Raw genomic sequence first — 21,786 nt, 5'->3', positions numbered from 1 at the left:
AACGGCAGATGCTTAACCGACTAAGCCACCCACGCACCCCAGATTTAATGCAATTTTGATCAAGATCCCAAGAGGACTTTTTATAGATATAGACAAGCTATTTGTAAAATTGGTATGGCAGGTGGGGTGCCTGGGTGGCTCGGGTCATGATCTCGGGGTCCTGGGATCGAGCCCCACATTGGGCTCCCTGCTCAGCAGGGAGCCTGCTTCTCCCTCTCCCTCTGGCCCCCTGCTCCTGCTCTCTCTCTCAAGTAAATAAAACCTTTTAGGGGTGCCTGGGTGGCACAGCGGTTAAGCGTCTGCCTTCAGCTCAGGGCGTGATCCCGGTGTTATGGGATCGAGCCCCACATCAGGCTCCTCCGCTATGAGCCTGCTTCTTCCTCTCCCACTCCCCCGCTTGTGTTCCCTCTCTCGCTGGCTGTCTCTATCTCTGTCGAATAAATAAAATCTTTAAAAAAAAAAATAAAAAATAAAACCTTTTAAAAAACTGGCATGGCAGACAGAATAAGCAGAATACCTAGAACCACTGTGGTTGAGAAGAAGAGAACTGGTGCATAACGCCACTGTTCCGAGACTCACTGTAAAGCCACCGTAGTTAAGACTGGCATTAGCAGAGACACAGATACCCAGACCAATGGAGAACATGTCACAGCGTATGGACCCTGCCGAAATATGCAGCTCCCATCACAGGTTCAATACCATAAAGACAGACACTTCTACCTATCCTCATTCCTGCACAGATTTGCCAGAGAGTCTCTGGTCTAGACAAAGCAAGTACCAAGTCACTAAGATACGCCATCACTTTCTTTATGCCAAAAAAAAAAAAAAAAAAGACAAACCATCTTTCCTTTCCTCAGGGAGAGAGAAAGGTCACCAGCAACGTGAAGCTCTAAAGACACCGGCTTACGTTTCTGACTCAGCACACAGACCGTGGGACAGCAGAGTCCATTGATTCTGGTAATTGATATTTATAAATTTTAGAGACAAGGGTGTGAGGGGCGATCAAGAGTGAAGATAAGCCAGCAGACGGGGCACAATCTGAGGAGAGTAGTAGCAGAGAAACAAGTAATGTAAAATAGTGCATGACAATAAACACTCGCCTACAGCAAAATGCGTCACCTGCATCACTAGGTCACAGCGGAGCCGGAGCCGGAAGCCCTGCAGGGGTCTCTGCTGTGATTCCTTCTACCTACTCAGAACTGACACCCCACATCTGCTGGGACGAGGGCAGGTCTGGGCAGGTGTGCAGCGAGGCCCACACCTGGTGCTCTGGGGACCCCAACTGTGCCAAGGACGCTCGGTACAGGCTGGATGGGCGCAGAGCCAGACCCAGGTGCCCGGCAGACACGCACACCGCTGCTTCCCACACTGCAGCCAAAAGCCTGGGCTGCTCTCACAGGGGACGCCTGTCTTTGGGCGTGTGCACCCCTGCACGAGGAGCCCCCGGTTGACTCCACCCAGGGGCCGTGCTAGAGAACTTAGAACACTGCAGTGCAGACTTCCTCATCTGAAAGCAGCCTGAATATCAGCAGCAGGTGTTGCTGGAAAGCCCCCTGGCTCCTGACCAAGTTCTTGATAACCTGGAGAGGAAGGCGTGGTGGAAGGAGGTGTAGGAAGGCAGGCAGGAAGGCTGTGGGCCAATGCGCCTGTGGGTCCCCCCTTGACTGTGGGCTCCCGCCGTGTCCTGATGAATGGAGGCCTCCCCCCGTGCTGCTCACTTCTCAGGCCTCAGGACATGGGTTGGACTGGAAGGATCTGGACATTCATGCAGGGATGAGGCCCATGGCAGGAAGGAGCACGCCTTTCAAGTGTGTCTGGGGGCAGGCTCTGGTTGTCAGGAACAGGGAGGCACAGAGCAGCAAAGTGCTTGCAGATGTTCATGGGGCACAGAAGGGCCACTGGCCTTCCTCTTCCTTGTGAAGCTTCCCCATTTGGGGAAATGCCACCTCGCACCTGGTCCTTGCTAGGGAAGGGGGTAAACCCACCGCATCCCAAGAGACGAGAGACGCATGGCTGATGACGGTCTGCTGTTTGTCCGAGGTGAGTGCCTCTGTGGGGGGAGTTCGGCTGCCCCACCCGTCGCAGGGCCAGAGCACATCCAGCCCCCAGTCCTGGCCCGGCCGTGCGTCACGTGCGGCAGTTGGTAGCACGCAGCCGCGACAGATGGCAGCGACAGGCATGGGCGGGAGAAGATGCGGGAGGGGAGTCCAGGAGATGCTGGTGGCCGTCGGGAGGAGAGGCAACCAAGCAGGCTGCTGTCCAGAGTGACGGCTTGCACATGGATCAAAAACAAGATAATTAATTTTTAAGGGGAAATAAAGGGAAGCGGAGCTCGCTGCGGCTGCCCTGCTGCAGCCCGAACCCCGCACGCGGTGTCTGCGCGCCCTCAGCCAGAGAAGATGTTTCCATGCGAAGGCCAGCAGGTCACACTCAGCTGTGGGGCTGTCTGTCTCCTGATGGACCCTGTTGCTCCTGGCGAGTGCCTGGCTCTCTTCAAATTGAACACTGTGAAAGTAAGTAAATGGATGGAGACAGTGTGTGACGTGGGTGTGAGACGTGCGCATGGGTTTAAAGGCGGAGCAGGCGGGCGGCACATGAAAGACGCACCACAGCAAAGCCACTGGGTCCTGTGGGCAGACGTGGCACTCACCACGGCCCAGTGGGGGATGACACGGAAGCAGACGAACCGTTAAGGTGCAGTGGGAGGCCTGTCCGGGCAGGGGGGAGGGGAGCCTGAGCTTCAGCGCCCCGAGTTCTGCCGGACAGAGCGGCAGGACTCAGGAGGCACGAGCACAGAGCTGTGCATGGCGGGGACGGATGGGTGCCCCCGGGCTGTTGGCCACGTTACCAACCAGCCACAGCCAGGATGACCACGTGATGGGTACATGGATGAGATGTGACGGTTTCACCACACAAGGACCAACAGTGGGAGCCCAGACTGTGCCCTACAGGGTGCACACGTCTGTCCCCCAGACGCAATGAGAGCCTGGCACAAGTGAGCTACCCTCCCGAGCTGTCAAGGCCTTTCTCGGACTCAGGCACCGCCCTGCCGCCACGGCCACTGGGAGCCACAGGCACTGCCCTGCTGCCACGGCCACAGGAGCCACAGGCACATACTCCTCTCCCCTCCTGCTCCGGGCCTGTGAGAGCAAACGTGGATTCTCCCTGCTGTCTGGGAAGTACCACTTGGCCCAGCCACCCCTCTGCTCCTGTCCTCCCCAGGGGCTCCCCTCTGCAGGGCAGAGGCCCCAGAGCCCCTCGGCCACTCACTCCTGATTCCTGGTGCTGGGTTCTAGCCAGAAAAGCACCAAGGACTCCCAGGCTGCAGAGGCCTGGGGGACACCTTGCCCTGCACTGCCTCTGGGTACCATCACTGCCGACACCCATCTCTGGACCCCGGTGGCTCCATGGGACACTGTGTCCAGCCCAGAGTGAGGCTCCCTGCCTGCCAGTTGGATGAAAGGAGGAAGGCATGGGAGAACCCAAGTCCCACAGCAGGTTGGCCCACAGGAGGGTCTCAGGGAAGGTCTCCTGGGCACCTCTGTGCTCCCCACTCACTGTCAGCACCCAGCACACTCCTGGTCAGGTGTCCCTGTCCCTCTCTGAGAAGTGTGGAAATCACGCCTGTCACTCAGGCCTACGGTGGCATTGCCAAGGTCTGGGTCCCCCTCACTGTGAAGAGCAAAGGTGCCACCTGAGCCCAGATGGAACCTGTGTGAAGGCCGTGCACCTGATGTCACTTGGTCAACAGACAAGAGGAATGCTCGGTGGTGGGTGAGAGATCCCAAGGATATGACACGGGCCATCCCGCACCCCGGTCGTGCGAGGGACACCCACTGGCGCTGGAGGGCTGGGGGCGGAGTGCCAGAGCGCAAACAGAGAGGGCAGGGCATGTGGACGGCAGGTGGGTCTGCGTGAGGGGGACAGGCACTGCCAGCTGTTCCTCGTACTCTAAGTTTTCCAACTTTTCTGGAAGTTTGAGATTATTTCCAACTAAAACCTGAAAAGAACTAAGAAACTGTCTTCAGCCATCCTGCGTCAGTCCTCACGAGTCTGGGCTGTACTGAGAATTCAGGTGTCACAGGAGGACTGGAGGGTTTGTCTGGCAAACCCCGTTCCCAGAGAGGGCGTCCACACTTGAAGCAACGTGTTCCAAGTCCTTGGAAGCAGAGCAGAGCCTGGCTTTGGAGCAGTCATCCCTCTACAGCACATCACCATGCATGGCTCCTCCTCATTAATGACTGAGGTCCCCAACGAGACTGGTCAACTCGATTCCACTGTGACACACCACAAAAACGACACAAACACGCTTTCTTCACAATGGCCTGAGCCTGCTTGGGGTTCATGCACACGCCATGGCGCCGACGGGCTCCCGGGAAAGACGCGGGTCGTGAGCGGCTCTCGTGGTGGGGGGAGCCAGACAGAAGCTGCCCAAGGGCCACTCTCCCTCCACAAGATCCCAGGGGTGACAGTGAGAACTGTCTCTGAGTCCCCGCTCTGAAAGGACAGAGGGAGGGAGATGCAGAGTGAGCATGGCCCTCGCAGTAGCACGCACAGGGCCCAGAGTCCTGTGGTCCAGACGTGGGGTTGGTAACTCAAGCCATGGCTGGTGGTTCCTGCAAGCAGGACCGCAGGAGACAGGGCAGCCTCCCGGGTCACAGGGCTGCGCACAGGACCGTGGACCCTGAGGCCTGCGTACAGGGATGCACGGCGGCCTCTGACCTGCATGTGGTCGAGGCAGCTCTGTTCTGGATGGTCACACTGATTCCTTAACCAAGCTGGGAATGTTCTAGAACGTGCCATCAGGAACACTGAATCCCCCGTCTTCACATTTAGACAATCAGAGGTATATGCACGTTGCACCCTCTGGGGAGGAAGGACTCTGGCTCCCTCAACCCCTTCCGTCTCCACAACCCCCAGGGCCACCCTTGGGACACACGCTTCCTTCTGTCTGTCAAGGGCCAGGGTGGCCAGGTCTTCTTATTTGAAGTGCATTCCAGCAGAGAGCTCTCTTCAGAGCGAGACAAGTAAAGACGGACAAGGAGCACACTCAGGTGGGCGGGCTGCCTGCACTCCAGCTGCGAAGCAGTTAGAGCTCATCGTAATTTTAGGGGGACATGCTCCCCAGGTGTGCTTGGAGGCCAAGTCGTCAGGGGAAGGGCACCCGGAGGATGCAGCAGCAGGTGACTGACCCACACACCCTGACTGACCAGGGTCCCCTGAACTCTCCACCGGCCAACCCTGACCCAGCAAACAGGCTGGGTGTCCCCGGGGGAGGCAGCTCATCACCACATGGACAGCTGGACCGCCGGGCGCTGGCGCAGGTGACCGGGGTATGAGCAGGTCCCCGAGGAGGCAGAGGGGCTGCAGGACACAGGCTGTGAGCCAGAAGACGATTTCAAGGTGTGGCTGAGGCCGACGGCCCGGACCGGCCGTGTTGAGGCAAGAGCCCAGGCAGAGCGCGGTCAGGGAGCAGCAGCTGCGGCTCAGGGGCTCGAGGCTGTCCTGGAGAGAGGTGGGCGTCAGCCCGAGGGCAGCCTGGACTCTGCCCGCACACCGGTCACAACCGGGGAGGAGACGCCTCGGGAGCCCAGGGAGGTGCCTCAGGCTGGCCCACACGGGGGCCCAGGTGAGGTCTTCTTGGGCAGACGGAGCACCTCCTTTTTGACGTCACTGAACATTATCGTAGGATTACATATAAAAGCACCCCATTCCACCCATTTGCTTGGCAGTCTCCTCGACCCCCCACTTCAGACACGGACACCGAGACCACAGGTGAGGCCGATGCCAAACGGGAATGCCGGGGCTGCAGGGAGAGAGAAGCGGCTCACATCTCTTAACAGAGATCACCAACATGGGGCGTCTCGTCTGCGTGTAGGCTGTAGACAAAGTAATCTCCTTTTAAATCAAAATTCCAGCTCCCGCCAACGCCAAATTCTTCTGCGATTCCCATTCACTTATGATCAGCAAATTGTTAACTGTTAGAACCCTACTGAAGTAAGACAGTAACATTCCTTCTCCTCCTGCTTCCCCCTTGTTAACTTAGAGTAACAGCGAGAGCCACCGATTCCAGCGGCTGGGGCAACCTCCGTTTTCGGGGCTCTGTGAGACACCATACTGGCCTTGCGAGGCTCCTGGAGCGGGCCACACCTGCCCTGGGTTCACTGAGTGCAGACAGGGCCCCGCCAGCACGTATTTCTAGCCAGATGGCACCTACAGCAACCTCCGTTTTCACAAGGGCTGTCCTGAGGCTGTCATCACCCACCTTGCAGTGTCCCCTATGGACGGAGCATGGCGGGCAATGGGGCAGAGCACTGGCGGCCAACTGCCCACACGGCCACAGTGTCTGGAAACACGGCCAGCCACCACCTCTGCTGTCCAGGAGGAGCCATCCCTGCGCGGTGGGGGCTCCCTTCCCAAGCAGACACCCTCACCCTCTGTGGCTGGCCTGCTAGGCAGTCACGGGCATGCGGTCGCAGCTGCGTGCTGCCCGCATGCTGCCTCCTGGGCACAGAGAGCGGCCCACCTGTGTCTCCTTTACATTTCCTTCTGCATGGAGCACATAGGGGCAGCCCTCCTTCTTCGGGTTTTCTGAGACAATGCGCACCTCGACGCCTGGCAGCGGGGTCCCCACGGAACCTGCAGAGGAGGGAGGAGAGGGCTGCAGAGAATGTAGGAGACCCCGGTACAGCCACCCACAGCCCGCAAGGCCTGACTCCGGACGCTCCAGAGCTCCGTCACACTGTGGAGGCTCTCGGCGCCCTGGCTGGAGGCTGGGGCCGCTGCTATCTCCCCGCTAGCAGCTGGCTATGCAGTAAGGGCCCAGGTGACGGTGCGCTGTCCCTGGGGGGGGCACTGAGGACCGTCTGCACACAGCAGGCCCAAGAGGGATGGAGCTGGCAGGTGGAGCATGGCACCAGCATTCTGGTTCACTTATGAGGCACCCACGGTTTGCTCAGTGTGTTCACCCCACCTGAAGCAGGTGGAGCGGCCTGCTGTGCACCACAGCCCCATGGCCACCCTAACACAGGACCAATGGGGCAGAGGTCCCGACACCAAATGCTCAGTGTCTGAGGACTCGCATCGACGCGTCAGGCCCTTTACTTTTAAGCACTGGAATCAGTGAGGATTTGTCATGGGACTACTGCCCGGCTGGCTGACTCTACAAGTCAGCATCTGCTCAGGATTCTGGGATCCAAACTCCTGGGAAGGTCAGCTACACTGGCCTCGTGTTCCTAGAATGGCGCTGCACTGTCCTTGTGGCTTGTAGCCTGTCTTCTGTATCTGAGGTCCGGGGGGTGAGGTCAGGGCCGTAACCAGAGGGCTCTCGGCTGTCCCACAACCTGGTGGCCTCACGCCTCCACTCCGGTCAGGAGCCCGTGTCCTTGCCGGGTGGGAAACACACCCACCAGCTCCCTCCCATCCTCTGTCTTCTTGCTTTGCCTCAAAAGATTTTAAAAATCAAACTTAAATCTATATGAGCTATACTTAATCATCATAAAACACACAACTTGTGGCATTTTGCACATTCACAACACTGGGCAACCGTCATTGCCATCTATTTTCAGAACTTTCCATCACCCAGAAGGAAACTGGAGCCGTCAGCAGCCCATCTAGCCCCCTCCCCCCACCTCCCACCCCCCACCCCTGCCTTCTCCGGACTTTTCCTATGGAGCCTGGGACACGAGCCGTCCCCAGTCCTCTGGAGGTGCATCTGCTTGCAGCCCGTGGCTGCACAGGCACCAGGACACTTGAGACGCCAGCCAGGAAGCGAGGGAGTTTCATCCCTGGTGTGCGAACAAGACACGGCGACCAGATGCAAGAACTGGCCTGTGAACCCGGCCCCCTGAGCCCCGCTTGTGGCCTGGCTCAGCACAGGCCAGTGAAGACAAGATGCCACTCCATATGCGGTCTAGACAGGCTTTCCAGGTGACTGTGAGGTCCTTTCCTTTTCTAGATTAAATAAATGGACCCTTTCCTTCTGGATTCTTTTCAGCGACAAGCTTAACTCCTCCATCGTGTGCACTGCCCCCCACCCCGGGCCTCGGGCCTGTGCGAAAGGGCTGACAGGCACGGGGCTCGGCGGCGGGCCAGGGCCACAGTCTGCCTGCGGCAGTGCCGAGCCAGGCCAGGGTCCCAGGTCCTCACACTGCTCCCAGCTCCTGGTGCGGTACAGCCGGACCTCTGCAGGCTGACCTCGGTGTCGGCCCCCAGTGGCCACAGCATGTGGTCGTGACTCACGACAAAACGTGTGCATTAAAGCCACAGCAGAGGTTTCAGGGAGAAAGCAGACGGAGCGCAGCAGAGGGAGGCCAGCGTGGGCCACGGGGCCGCCAGGAGGGTGCTCAGGCCGCGCTGACACGACCAGCCCCGCTGGCTGCGCAGTGCGGCCACGGGCCCTGGGGCACACACCATGCTCCCGCGTCCCTGACCAGGCGTCAGCTTCTTGCAGCTACACCCGGGTGAGAAAACATCGGATGCTGTCGTCAGCTGACTGACGACCTCCTAAGGCTGGTCAGCTGCTGCTTCAGGTGCCCGCCGGGCACAGAACCCCTCGAATACTCCGCAAGCCATCAGGAGGAATGATTACTGGTCAACCTCAATATGGCATCGTTAGCAGGACCCCCGCCTCGCTCAGAAATAAAAGCTGGCTCTTCCTCCCCTTTCCTGCTGAGCTCTGTAGCAGTGTGACCCCTGCTTGGCCCGAGCCCTCCCAGTGCCTCCTCCTGAAGGATGACCCCTGCTCTCCCTCCAGGCCCTGGGGCCGCAGAGGAGCTGTGTGGCCCCTGCTGCCTCCGACCACCTGCAGCGGCTGCTGGAGAGGGCCAAGGGCTCGACCGGACGCTGCCCTCCCCAGCTGACCCACAACCGTCTGCTCGGCCACAGACCGGAGCCTCTCACGACTCCCTCACCTCGGGCTCAACAACTCGCTAGAGCAGCTCAAAGAACTCAGCAAAGCACTGTGCTCACTACCAGCACCTTCCTCGGAAGGACACGACTCAGCAGATGGACGAGATGCCCAGGAAGGGGGTGTCCCCGAGCTCCCCGGTCCCCAGGGCTCCACCCCCCCCGCACCTTTTCTGCGCACCAGCGTCCTTAGGCTTTTTATGGAGGTCCCACAACGGACAAGCCACGGACACCGACTCAGCAGGCAGCCCCTCCCCCCCAGAGGTTCACCCCTCCAATCTCCCGGTTGGTTCAGCCCCAAGGTTGTCTCATTAGCGCAGACTCAGGTGTCCGGGAAGGGGCTTCTGTGAATCACTAAGACCCCTTCATGGCTCCGGTCACCTAGGAAATTCCCAAGGTTCCAGGACCTCTGTGACAGGTATGGAGGCAAAGACCAAAATGTATTTCTTACCAGAAGAGGGTCCTATAACCGTCCTCCTCAATTCGAAAACACCAGCCCCCCCACCCACTGTCTTCCTCCCCTCCTTTCAATCCACTGCTTTCTCCTTCTTTTAAAAAAGGAAGAAATCCTCTTCCCAGGTTCCTCCTGCCCCTCTCTGGCCTTTTTTACATCTCAAAAATGAACACTGCCAGCCATTAAGATCTGTAATGGAAGCGCTGACGGAATCTTAATTAAGTACAGCATCAGACACAAGAATACGCCTAAAGTCTCCAGGCAGAGACAATGACTCCACTTGCACGGCCAGAGGTACGGCAGGGTGAGGTCCACCCAGAGGAGACGCTGCAGTCTGCACGGTCAGCCACGGAACCCAAGCCACGTCCACCCCTCCTGAGCTGGCCGGGCAGAGCAGGGTCCACCAGCAGCAGCTGCCTCCTGCCCCCTGGGGAGAACGCCCCTCCTATGTCCACCTGGGCAGCAGGCTGGCCACAGTCAGAAGTGCGCGTCATTCCCCTGCATCTCTTTAAAACTGCTGTCGGCTCTTCCCAGATAACGGTAATTGGCCTGTGGCTCTGTCCAGCACCTAGGGAGGGAGGCGGCTCTGCAGCTGGTCCCGAGAGCACGGAAACAGGCTGATAAGGTCCTGGAGCTCCTGTCAGCGCTCCACGGAGCCCCTGTAGGCGCCATGAGCGCCTCTGATCTCCACCTCCAATTAGAGCGTAATTAGGCCCAGCAGCTCCAGGCCATGAATTATTCATCCCCCTTCATGGTAACCGCCAGGGATGCAGAGAAGGAACAGTCTGAAGATCCGACCCACAGCCTGACACGTGACAAATGACCTCTTCGCGCAGCAGGTCCCTCTTTCAAGGATGGCCTTGCCCTGCATGCCTCGTCACCCTTGGAGGACCTTTAAAAACGGACCCTGGTGGTCACTGCTGTGACCGTGAGAGCAACAATCAGAGGCCGCACGGGCAGCAGGAAGGAAGGGGCCGACCTGAAGGACCCTGGGCTGGAAGCAGGTGTGGAGCCTGGGGGTGGTCGGCCATGTCCCACACGCACTGTGAGCCCAGCCCAGGCGTTGAGGCTCACAGACAAGACCCAAAAGTGCCAAGGAAAGCCCTCAACCAGGTTTCTCCAGAAACGATGCCACTTTGCTTTTTTCCAAACCAAAGAACTAGCAGTGCACTCGACTGCTGGCGGCCTGCTTTACAGACGCGGTCATGGGTATCTGATCCTGAGGTGGGAAGAACGACTGTCCCCACCAGTGCCCTTGAGGGCCGGGTGAGAGCTGCGGCCACCATCTAAGACTCAAGAATTTCTGCCCGATGAGCTTTGGGGTTCAGAGCCTTTGCGCTCTACCTTCTTCATGGGGGGCTGGAAAAGGCCAGCTCAGCTGGGGACCCTTGCGTGACCTCTCTCCAGGGTGGCACTTTTCCCACTCACCTGGGGGTTCTCCCTCCACCACCCAGGGTGAGTCCCCAGCTGGGCCTCCCTTGTGCCTGCCATCCTGTCCTAGCTCCTGGTCTTGGCTCTCGGCCTTGCGTCTGCTCTTCTCATGAAGGCCCAGAAGGTTCCCCATGCATCTCTGTGCCCCTCTCTCTTCCCCCAAATTGGGCCATGCTGCTGTGCTCCCGGCAAAGCAGTGTCCCAGTGCAACAGTATGAATGTCCGCTCGGTCACACGCCGGGCATGCAGACCCAGACAGCTTGTGTGGTTGCCTCAAGCCTCTGTCAACGGGGTAGGGTCACCCCCACATCAGGGGCTGCTCTGGACACAGTGTGGTCGCTTCTGGGGGAGACCACCCACCCCACCCTGGGTACTGACCCACGAGAAATAAAGGCGCATGTTTGCAGAGAAGCCGCACACGAATGTTTACAACAGCTCCCCCGGTAACTGTCCCAAACCAGACACAACCCAGTGTCCTTCGGCAGGGGAGCAGGCTAAGAAACAGTGGCCTGTCCAGACCATGGAATCCTACTCAGCCAGGGAAAGGAACTCACGTCCCCATGGACGAGTCTCAGACACGTCCCGCTAAAGGACCCAAAAGGCCACATCCTGTAGGATTCATTGTACGACAGTCCAGAAAAGGCACAAGAAGAGAAAGCAGGTGCACACTTGCCTGGCCTGGCATGGCGGAGATGCAGAGGGCGCAGAAGGGGAGGGTCGGAGCCGTTAGACCCTTCTGGTCTCGAGTGTGTGGTCAGCTACGTGTTTTCAAAACCTCACGGAACTGAACGTGGGAAGGGTGAACTTGACCATATGTGCAAGACACACGGACACAGGGATATAATCACAGAGCCAGAGTTGTTTTGCTATGACTTCTAAATGGCCTGTCTCCTGTGTTTCGGACCCGCGGGAGGGACTGTCTCATGAAGCCTGGGAGAGCGTCGACAACAGAGCAGGGCACATCCACACCTCAGACCTGGCTCTGCTGGCAGATTCCCTGCTAAGGAGCCAGGACGTGAAAGTCTGAGTTAAAGTCAGTGGAACGTCTTAGAGAAGGCTGGCCGGTAAGCCCAGGGCAGGAAGCCCTGTCTGCAGCAGCCGGTCATCCAAACACGTGGAGAGCCCCCTCACCCGCTGCCCCTACACCCTGCACGGCTCCGGGTCCCCGGACGGGAGGCTCCGGCCAGTGGCCTCCTTGGTCTGCACGGAAGCAGCGCCCGCCCCAGGAGGCACTCTGCTGAGCACAGGGATCCTGGTCGTTCCCATTCTTCCCACTTGTCACCTGGGAAGGACCCTGGTATCGAGAACACCTTTCTGTCCCGTCCCTGACTTGGGAGAAACGTGAGCCCACGGGGGACAGGCCACAGCCGCCTGGCTAGCGCCCCAAGAAAGTTCTCTGGCCCCGCAGGGCAGCGTCCTCCCTGGCCCGGCCCAGCGGAGGGCTCGGGGTGGAGGGAGAGGACACAGCCGGCCGGTGCTGCTCGTACCTGGCACGCGAGTGGCGGTCAGGGGGTTGGACAGGGCCATGCCGATCTCCGTCATCCCGTAACGCTCCAGCAGCGTGTGGCCTGTGATGCTCTGCCACTTCTCCAGCACAGGCAGGGGCAGGGCGGCCGACCCCGAGACCATCAACCTAGCAGCACAACACAGGCAGCCTTAGCGTCTCGGAGGCAGCCCTCGTCCGGCAGCAAAAACCAGACACGCTCAGCAGTCTGCATTCAACACCAGTATCCTTGCGCTTACGACAAGAACGCCAGCCGGGGCTACACTGTAACTCTGTTCTTTTAAAAAGAATTTGCTGGGTGCACCTTACAGTAAGACAGGTCTTCAAAAGGGACAGGTACCTGAGGTAAAATAATAATTTTAGGGTCTTCGGAGACATTCTTTGCACACGACTAGCACGCTGTCTATGAACAGCCCTAAATCACAGCAATAATAGTAAGAATTTGGTTTGTGGATACACTGCTTCCGGGTCTGAGGAGCAGGAGAGGAGACAGCCCACAGCCGAGCGCCGCTGCAGCCGGCAGGCTCGCGGGGGTGACGCCTGTCACATCAGCATGATGCACACGCACACAAGAGTGTCCCGTCCACGCTGGCCAGGCAGCTCGCTCTGTGTGCCGAGAAAGGCTGTGCCTGCCTCCGACGGCGTGTCCCACGTCTCTGGTCCCGTGAAAACTCACCGAGCCACCCACTCGGGTGTGCACTCTCTCGGGGGCTACACGCTTGCGTGAAAATCTGTGTTTGCAGGGTCGTGAGAGAAAGCAGAACAAGCCTCACGCCACGGAAGGATCCGGAAGATCCAGCGCATGTGTCAGGAAGGGTGTTTGTCAGCGGGTCTGGGAGGGACACGGCAGGGCAGGGGTGGGGGTGCTCTGTGGGGCAGGGGGGCTCGAGGGCCAGAACAGATGGGGGTGAGCCCTCGTCCTTCTGACTGGACCACAAGACAGACGGAGACAGACTGACAGACAAATGTGCCTGGACAGACTCAAGAGAGAGAATACAGATGGACACACAGAAAACACAGACATCTCACTATATACTTCAAAGGAGGTGGAAAATACTGCTCCCTAAAACTTGGGACTGTTTTGCTAAACATATGTGATATTAGTCGATCTTTAAGGCTTTCTGGGCAGGAGTGCGGACTGTCTCCATTTACCTAATTTTCTCTTCACAAACCGCACGGACAAAATCCTGGACGTGAGGCTGGGTGAAATGTCTGTCATAATAATCCATCAGCTTGGCGTAGATCGTAGGCACTGCCATGAAGACATTGATCCGTGGAGTTTCACAACCTAAGAGCTTTTCCCAAACCTAGAAAGGAAGACGGAGGGATACAGGGACAATGAGGAAACACGCACACACTCTGAGGCACAGACACGCCCGGCTCCCACGCGGCTCTTTAGACAGAGACCCCCACTACAAGGCATGTCACTTGGGTGACACGGTCTCTGGCCGTTCCCGTGGGAGTGCCCTGTGCCGGGGACACTGGTGTCCGGCTGCAGGGTGACCTGTGAGGAGGGACAGCCCCGCAGGGAGAGAGCAGGGGCACGGCTCCGGCCTCGGACCTGCTGTCAGGAGAGAGGGCGCACCTCACACTCTCCCAAGTGACACCTATGAGCCTGAGGGTCAGCACGGGGCCGGCTGGCAGGCACGCAGAGACGGCGAACGCACGACCGTCCGGTTGTGTCAGAAAAAGCCATGTGAATTTTGTATTCCGTTTGGTAACCGATCTTCCTCACTGAGCCTCACTGGCGGCAGGGCTCGGGTGTTACCCCCGTCCTCAAGGAGAGCTGGCACGGCCCCTCATTCTGCGGTGTCTTTGCCACAGCGCTGCCGGGTCAGCCTCCGGTCAGGATGCGCACGGACTGAGCCTCGGCACCCCGGACACATACAGACCTCACCCCGTGGCGTTCGAGGGGCCAGTCCCACACACCCCGACCCCTAAGTGGGGGGCTGCGTGGAGGGCAGGCGTATCTCTCCAGCGAAATAATACCATTCTTTAAAAGACAACAGTCAGCACCCCCCACATGGCAAAGCATGTGGGGAAACAGGAAAAGGTGACCCATAATTGGGGAGAAAAAGTCAACAGAAAGCAGACCCTCAGAAGATCCAGATGCTGGAATTATCAGACAAGGAATTCAAGGTAATTATAACAAACAGGCCTATGGATTTTAGAAGAAAAGATGAACAAAATGAGGGAAACTCAAGGATTTCATTAGAGAAGTGGAAATACAAAAAAGAACCATTACAAAACAGGAGACGTATTGTCTGAAGTCATGAATTCACTGGACAGACACAGAAGAAAGCACAGAAGCAGTCAGACACGGGCTCACGGAGGAGGTCCACGCCGGAGGGGGCAGGACAAGACAGGAGATGGAGCAGAGTAGGCAATGTGTGGGCGTCCGAGGAAGCACCAGCACAACACAGCTGTGAGCCTGGCAGGGACACCCCACGTCTGTGGCCGGCAGCCTCACCACGGACCAGACGGCACGTCTCCCCCACCCGAGCTGGAGCGTCAATGCACTCCCCCCAGAACCTCAGTAAGTGCTGGTTGCAGAAACTGACACGCTGACCCAGCACTCCCACGGAAGGGCAAAGACCTAAAGAGCCCAAACGAGTGTGAAAGGGAGAGTGTGGAGGACACACACCCCGCACCACTGGAACTTGCACTGAAATAGGAGTGACCAGTGCAGCACGGGACGGGTATAAGACCAGACCCCCAGGTCAACAGACTGACTAGAGCCCAGAAATCAACCAACACATGCACAGCCCCCTGTGTGTCTGTTTATAAACATTCCACGTATTTATTTATTTATCTTGGAGGGGGAGAGAGAGTGCAAGTGAGCATGGGGGGAGGGGCAGAGGGAGAGGGAGAAGCAGGCTCCCTGCTGAGCGTGGAGCCCGACGCGGGGCTCAATCCCACGACTCTGAGATCACGACTTGAGCTGAAACCAACAGTCAGACACTCAGCCGACTGAGCCACCCAGCACCCTGTGGCCAATTGGTTTTTAACAAAAGAGAGCCCTCATTTCAGCTGGGGAAAGAATAATCTTTTTAACAGACGGCACTGGACAACTGAACACACACCTGCAAAAAGATGCATTTTAGATCTTCACCACATACAGAAATTAACCCAAACTGAATCAGAGACTTAAATGCATGAGTTCAAACTGTAAAACTTCTAGGAAAAAATCTCCACGATCTTGGTGAGGAAAGGTTTCTCAGATATCACACCAAAAGCGTGATCTATGAAATGAACTCAGAGTGGATTTCATCAAAACTAAAAATGTGTGTTTCAGAAGATACCAATAAGAAAATGAAGAGACAAGCCAGACTGGGAGAAAATATTTGCAAACCATCTATCTGATGAAAGACTTATATCCAGAATATATAAAGAACGCTACAACTCAGTAAGATAAATAACCCAACGTGAAAATAGGCAAAAACTCTAAATAGTTCATCGAGGAAGATAGATGGATGCAAATGAGACCATGAAAAAATGCTCAACATCACTGGTCATTAAGGAAATGCAAATCGAGGGGCACCTGGGTGGCACAGTCGGCTGAGCACCCGACTCTTCCTTCTGGCTCAGGTCGTGATCTCAGGGTCGTGGGACTGAGCCCTGCGTTGGGCTCTGTGCTCAGTGTGGAATCTGCTCCAGATTCTTTCTACCGCTGCCCCTCCCTGTTCATACACTCTCTATCTCTAATAAATAATCTTTAAAAATAAAAGGAAATGCAAATTGAAACCACAGTAGATCTCACCTTACATCTACTAGAACGACCATTACAGTAACTTAACAGCAATAAGGGCTGGCGCTGACGTGGAGAGACTAGGGTCCTTGCACACCACTGGGGAGAATGTAAACAAACCCATGGGGAAAACAGTTTGGCAGTTTCTTAAAATACAAAACATAAACTTGCCCCACAATCTGACAATTCAATTCCTGCATATCTCTGTAAGGTAAATGAAAGCATGTCTACACAAGGATTTGGGTGCAAATTTTCACAGCAGCATCATTCTTAACAGACAAAAACTGGAAGCAACCCACAGCCCTTCAGAGGGCTTGTGGGCACACAGAGCGCGTGTAGCCACACAACGGGATGCTCTCCAGGATCACAGAAGGCACAACACGGGTGGGACTCAGACATGTCTGGCAGAAGGAAGGAAGCCAGACATTACACACTGCAGCTTATATGACTCCGTGTACATGCAGCATCCAGGAAAGGGACTGTGCAGAGACAGAGGCCGATGGCGGTCGCCAGGGATGGTGGGAGAGCAGGGAGAGAGACAACAGCGGACAACTCTAGACTTATGAAGAATCACTGAATTATTTACAGTAGTGACTTTCACAGTATGCGAATTACATCTTGACAGAGCTGTAAGAAAGACACAATGCGAACACTCAAGAGAAACAAGCTGGGAGACTGGCAAGCTGAGCCGAGAGGGGCACAGCTGAGAGAAGCACACAGGGCACGCCACAGAAAGAAAGGCCTGGCAATCACCGTAGAAGTCACGGAGTCCTGACTGCTTAAAGCAACAACAGTGATGACGCATCGTGGAGATAAAGGAAGGAATAAAGAACAGAGGTCAAAGACACAGAAAGCACAGGTGCATTAGAGAAAAGCCGCAGACACACAGTGACCACGGGAATAGAAGGGAAACATAAACCACCCATGTCAGAGCTAAAGGAGACATCACCACAGATCCCAGAGCACTGAGAGCACAAGGAGAGAACTTACAACGAATTTCACAATTGTGATGAATTGGAGAACTTCCTTTAAAAACGAAAACTTACCAAAACTGACACAAGAAACAAAATACAAGTATTAGAAGTCTTGTATCCGTTAAAGAAATTGAACCCTTAATAAAAAGCCTTCCTGGAGAGGTCTGGGCCAGATGGGTTCCACGGTGAGCTCGAGCAAATACTCAAGGGAGGAATAGCCTCAGCCTTACAGCAACCTGCCCAGGGAGAAGCCCTTCACAAGGGGAGCACTGCCCCAACACAGGAGCCCGAGAGAGCTACAGACTTCATTCCTCATAAACACATATGCAAAAAACTAAGCAAAGTACCAGCAAATAAAATCTAGCAATATATAAAAGGACAATACATCCCAACTTTAGCAAGTCTGCTGCAGGGCTGCAAGGTGAGGAAGCTAGAAACATGAGAGACTATGATCAGTGTAAGTAACTGCATTAGCAGACTACAGGGGGAAACAGATAAGTAATAAATAAAGGAGTAGATGCCATGTGATCATCACAGTAAACACCGTCTGAAATACTCTACCCCTCTAAGAGCTCTCAGCAGACAAGGAGGTGCTGGGTACGTCCTGGAGCTGATCTATGTATCTACAAAACCAACAGCTAGCATCACCTTAACGTGAAATGTTAATGCTTTCCCCGAGACTGTGAATAAGTCAATGATGTCCACACCATCACCACTTCCCAATCAGTGTTACAGAAGTAAAAATTCTCTGTATCACAAGACACTGTTAAAAAACACACTGGTTTGTGAAACGAAAACCAGACTGGAGAAAGATTCACAATGTGTAATTCTGACAAAGGTCTTTTATCCAGAATATATAAAGAATAGCTACAGATCAATAACAAAAAGATAGCTCAATTTAAAAAGCTCTTTGGGGGCGCCTGGGTGGCACAGCGGTTGGGCGTCTGCCTTCGGCTCAGGGCGTGATCCCGGCGTTACGGGATCGAGCCCCACGTCAGGCTCCTCCGCTATGAGCCTGCTTCTTCCTCTCCCACTCCCCCTGCTTGTGTTCCCTCTCTCGCTGGCTGTCTCTATCTCTGTCAAGTAAATAAATAAAATCTTTAAAAAAAAAAAAAAAGCTCTTTGAATGACCAACAAGCACACGAAAAAGTGTTCAAGAGAAATGCAAATTTTATGACAACAATGAAGCAGTGGCTGAAATGTAAAAACCCCAACGATGAGCACTGCCTGGGGTGGAACTTTGCCTCCCTCGTCACTGCTGACAGAAGCAAAGAACAGAAACCAGAGTTCGGTAGTTTCTCGTAAAGTCAAACACACACGAGTCCATGACCCGGTTATTCGATCCTGGGCGGGGGTAATGAAAACTTATGTCTGCAAAAAGAGTTCCATGGAACGTTCCTGGCAGCTTTACTCATAAAGCCAAAATGGAAACCACCCAAATGTCCACCATCAAGAAAACAGATGAACAGCAGTGGGACCCTTGGGATGAGAAGGAATTAACTGTTGTCACGTGAACATGGATAAATCCCAAAGATGTGATGGGGACAGCAGTGAGACACAGGAGTACAGTCGCTGTGGGCCCGTCACAGGCAAGGCTCAGAAACAGATCAGCTGCCCTAAAGCAATAAAACGCGACGAGGTGGCTATCTCTGGCGCAGCGGCTGGAAGGAGGCACGGCAGACCTTCCGGCCAGCTGGGAACGCTTTATACCCTGCCCTGGTGTGCCCCACACACGCACATTCACCACAACACGGTGAACTACACACTGAGACCTGTGAGTCGCATTGCATGTGCAGCATGTCTCAAGAAAAGTAAGCGGGAGCACACGGCCACACTCTGCACACCCTCACGTGGCTGTAAGTCACGTGACAACGCCTAGTGTGGGTGAGAATATGGCACAACCTCGCTGCTGGGGGATAAAACACACAGCCGCCTCGGAGAAGTCTTCCACAGTATCACCGCAATTAAAGCTGCGTCTGGCACTGGTACAGATCCAGCACAGGCGTCTGGAAAGATCCCTATGGGAATGTCCACAGCAGCTTTGCGCAGAACGTCCCCCAAACTGGAAACAACCTGTGTTCTTGAGTGGCAGCAGGGATAAGCGGTGGAACACAACACAGCAACACAAAGACCAAGTGACAAGCCACGCAGTGAGTGCGAACACATCTCAGCGCACTGCGATGAGCTCAAGAGCACCGGGGAGCATGTGCTGTCCAGTCCATTCGCTCGGCAGTTCCTGGCTCAGGGTCGTTCTGGTTTCAGCTGGAAACATCTGTGTCAGGAGTCGTTTGAAAGGAACCCCAGATACCAGGTGACCTCTGCATCTCTCAAAGCTAAGGATGCTTTTTCTTAGAGTTGTGACGGCTCTGTCCTCACAGGGAGTACAGAGCAAGAATGGCAGGTGTCTTGTCTCCAGCAGCGCCCTCACTGCCAGGGCTGCCCACGTCACCAGTGTGTCAGGATTAAATCCGCACGCTGCCCCTCCTTCTACTTGGTGCGGACCCCACCTGGGTGGCCTCACCTGCAGGCTCCCCCCTGTGTTTCCCCAGCATTTTCTGTTTAAGAAATCAGGCTGTGGGTCCTGTAGACTTGGCAAAATCTACCCCTGCACACTGTTTCCCAATGGTGTCATTTAACGTGTTTCCCTATCCCCTGTATTTCCTGAAAACTGGCGGCTGGATTGAGAGATGAGATTCAGGGTTTCTGTTTTGTTGTGGGGTGGGGAGTGTCCCGGTGTTGGGTGTCGTCCCGCAGGGGCACCTGCTGTCCACACGCACTGATACTCACTGCCTAGAGCTGTTAGTGCTCAGGGTCTGTCCAGCGGGGATGCTTACTCCCATTGACGGTAATTTATGCACATTCAGTTGTATGTACATCAGGCACGCAGCGCCTGCCTTTCTGTCTGTGACTCACGTGTGCAGCTGTCTGCACCCAGATGAAGACGGAGGACATTCTCATCACCTCGGACAGTCTTCTCCTGCCTCAGTGCCCCACCCCCCGCACCCACCAGAGCTGACGCTGGCCCGGCCCTGTCACTGTGCGTGCAGTCCACGTGCTCCTCGTGGGAATGGACTCCACAGCACGTGCTCCCCAGTGCTCTTCAGCTCATCGCACTGCACTGAGATGTAGTCGCACCACGTGGCTTGTCGCTTGGTCTTTGTGTTGCTGTGTTGTGTTCCACCGCTTATCCCTGCGCCACTCAAGGACACGGGGTTGTTTCCAGTTTGGGGGACATTACGTTCTCCGCTCTCGCAGGTGTCTGAAACATAACCTACTTCAAAAAGTTTTAAGACTTGATGAAGGGTTAGATTAGGTTCTCTCTCTAAAGGCCCCTAACACTGATTTTGTACAACTCTTTCCAGGCAAAGAAGTGAACTAGCATTCATCAGCAACGACATAATAAGAATTGATTCAGTCAACGTCTGGGATGACGGAAAAAGTTCACTTAGGTGAACACGACCCCACTCTCTTATTACTGAGCAGAGAAACGAGCAGTGAAGATAAAATATGGGTGTGGCGAGCTCCTGCAATCCACACTTCCTCCTGCTGCCGAGGGGAGGGGTAGACCCAATGGCTCCAGACCACCTTGCAGCAGTGAGCCCAGCAAGGACAGGACATCCATGGGACAGGACACCTGACGGGGCCCTCACAGCTCAGGCGTGACCATGACCTTGACCCGCAGTTCTGTCTCCCCCACACACCACGGCACTGATCTGAACTAAACCTGCAGGTCCCTTCCAAGCTCTGGAATACAGATTTGCTGGAAATTCTGGTGGCCTCCTACTTCCCACCAGCTTGTAAAGAAACGTGGGTCTCCCAGACTGGCACTGCCTGTCTCTGGGGAAGGTGTGGCCTTGGGAGAAGGGCAGCTGAAACGAGTGTGGCTGTCCTGATCCGGCCGAGGAGAAGCTGGCCGATGCCACGTGGCACTTACACATGTGGCTCACCCGTGCACAGACCCTGCCAGCCCCCAGCCAGATGAGCCCTGACAACACCCTCACCTTGGCCAGACCTCATTCTGCCCACCAAGGGCTCACCTAGTACCAGGAGCACTTGGACAACAGGACACACAACAGGACAGACTCCCAGTTCCCAGGGGAGGCACCACGGAGAGGTTCCTCCCTCACAGGCTGCCCGGCATGACAGAACAGAGGACAGGCCCCATGAGCTGTCCATCCACTCTGGGGTGCCGTGGTCCTGGCCAGGCCTCCTCTCCTGGAGGTACATGTGGTCCCCAGGCTTTGCACACAAGGCTAAAGAAAGGATGGGGCAGGTGGTCAGCCAAATGAAGGGTGCTGACCGGTCCTCCCATCCTCCAGGCTGGCATCTGACCCCAACACACAGGTGATATCTACCCAGATGCAACCTCCTGAGGACGCCTGTCTTGGAATTCACCCAAGTCAGCAAAGTGGGCGGCTGCTGTCCTGAAACACGACCTTTCCAACAGCAGCGTCTCCTCTACACTGTCCCAACTCATCTGTGAACTAAAAATCGTACGTCTGGGGATTCCGTGCAGAGAACCAGCCTCCCCAGGCCCTGCCTTTACTAGCAAAGTACTTCTGGGCAGCCAGACCGCAGAGCCCTCCTTCACCGCAAGCTGTCCCAACAGATTAGGCTCACACAGGAACCCCCGCGAGCTTAAAACTTACCGAGTCGGGGTGCCGCCCACCACGATGCCGCCGGGTGTGAGGGGTCCAGGCCTCTGTTACTCGCCCCCCCCGCCCTCGGGCCCCGCCGTGTCGCCAGGGCTGGAGAGCGGGGTCTGTCC

At 56.0% G+C, this 21,786-nt stretch overlaps 1 protein-coding gene and 1 long non-coding RNA gene across 20 annotated transcripts in view; one reads left to right on the top strand and one right to left on the bottom strand.

Moving 5' to 3' along the window:
• The window catches only part of ACSF3 (acyl-CoA synthetase family member 3), a 64,395-nt gene that overhangs the window by 29,132 nt on the left and 13,477 nt on the right, over positions 1-21,786 (bottom strand). For 16 of the 19 annotated variants that reach the window (XR_002141547.2, XM_019793605.2, XM_034672645.1 and 13 more), the window contains 3 exons: positions 13,449-13,603; positions 12,280-12,425; positions 6,527-6,639 (listed from right to left, as the gene is read on the bottom strand). The exons of 2 other annotated variants lie outside the window; for them this stretch is intronic. Coding sequence is in view for 16 of the 17 variants with exons in the window: in XM_019793605.2 (XP_019649164.2) it covers positions 6,527-6,639; positions 12,280-12,425; positions 13,449-13,603 (414 nt within the window). In the remaining variant the exon portion in view is untranslated. Of the gene's footprint in view, positions 1-367; positions 5,506-6,526; positions 6,640-12,279; positions 12,426-13,448; positions 13,604-21,786 lie in introns of those variants that run through there. One more of the 19 variants, XM_034672650.1, reaches the window with a different exon arrangement.
• Positions 1,902-20,508, top strand: LOC117804585. Its single transcript, XR_004629116.1, has 3 exons — positions 1,902-2,040; positions 2,311-2,513; positions 20,381-20,508. It is a non-coding gene; the product is annotated as an uncharacterized LOC117804585 (long non-coding RNA).

Source organism: Ailuropoda melanoleuca, chromosome 12, assembly GCF_002007445.2.
Source record: "Ailuropoda melanoleuca isolate Jingjing chromosome 12, ASM200744v2, whole genome shotgun sequence".
Taxonomy (NCBI): Eukaryota; Metazoa; Chordata; class Mammalia; order Carnivora; family Ursidae; genus Ailuropoda; species Ailuropoda melanoleuca.
Note: the sequence above shows the minus strand (reverse complement) of the source record. Positions and strands in the feature narration are given on the sequence as shown.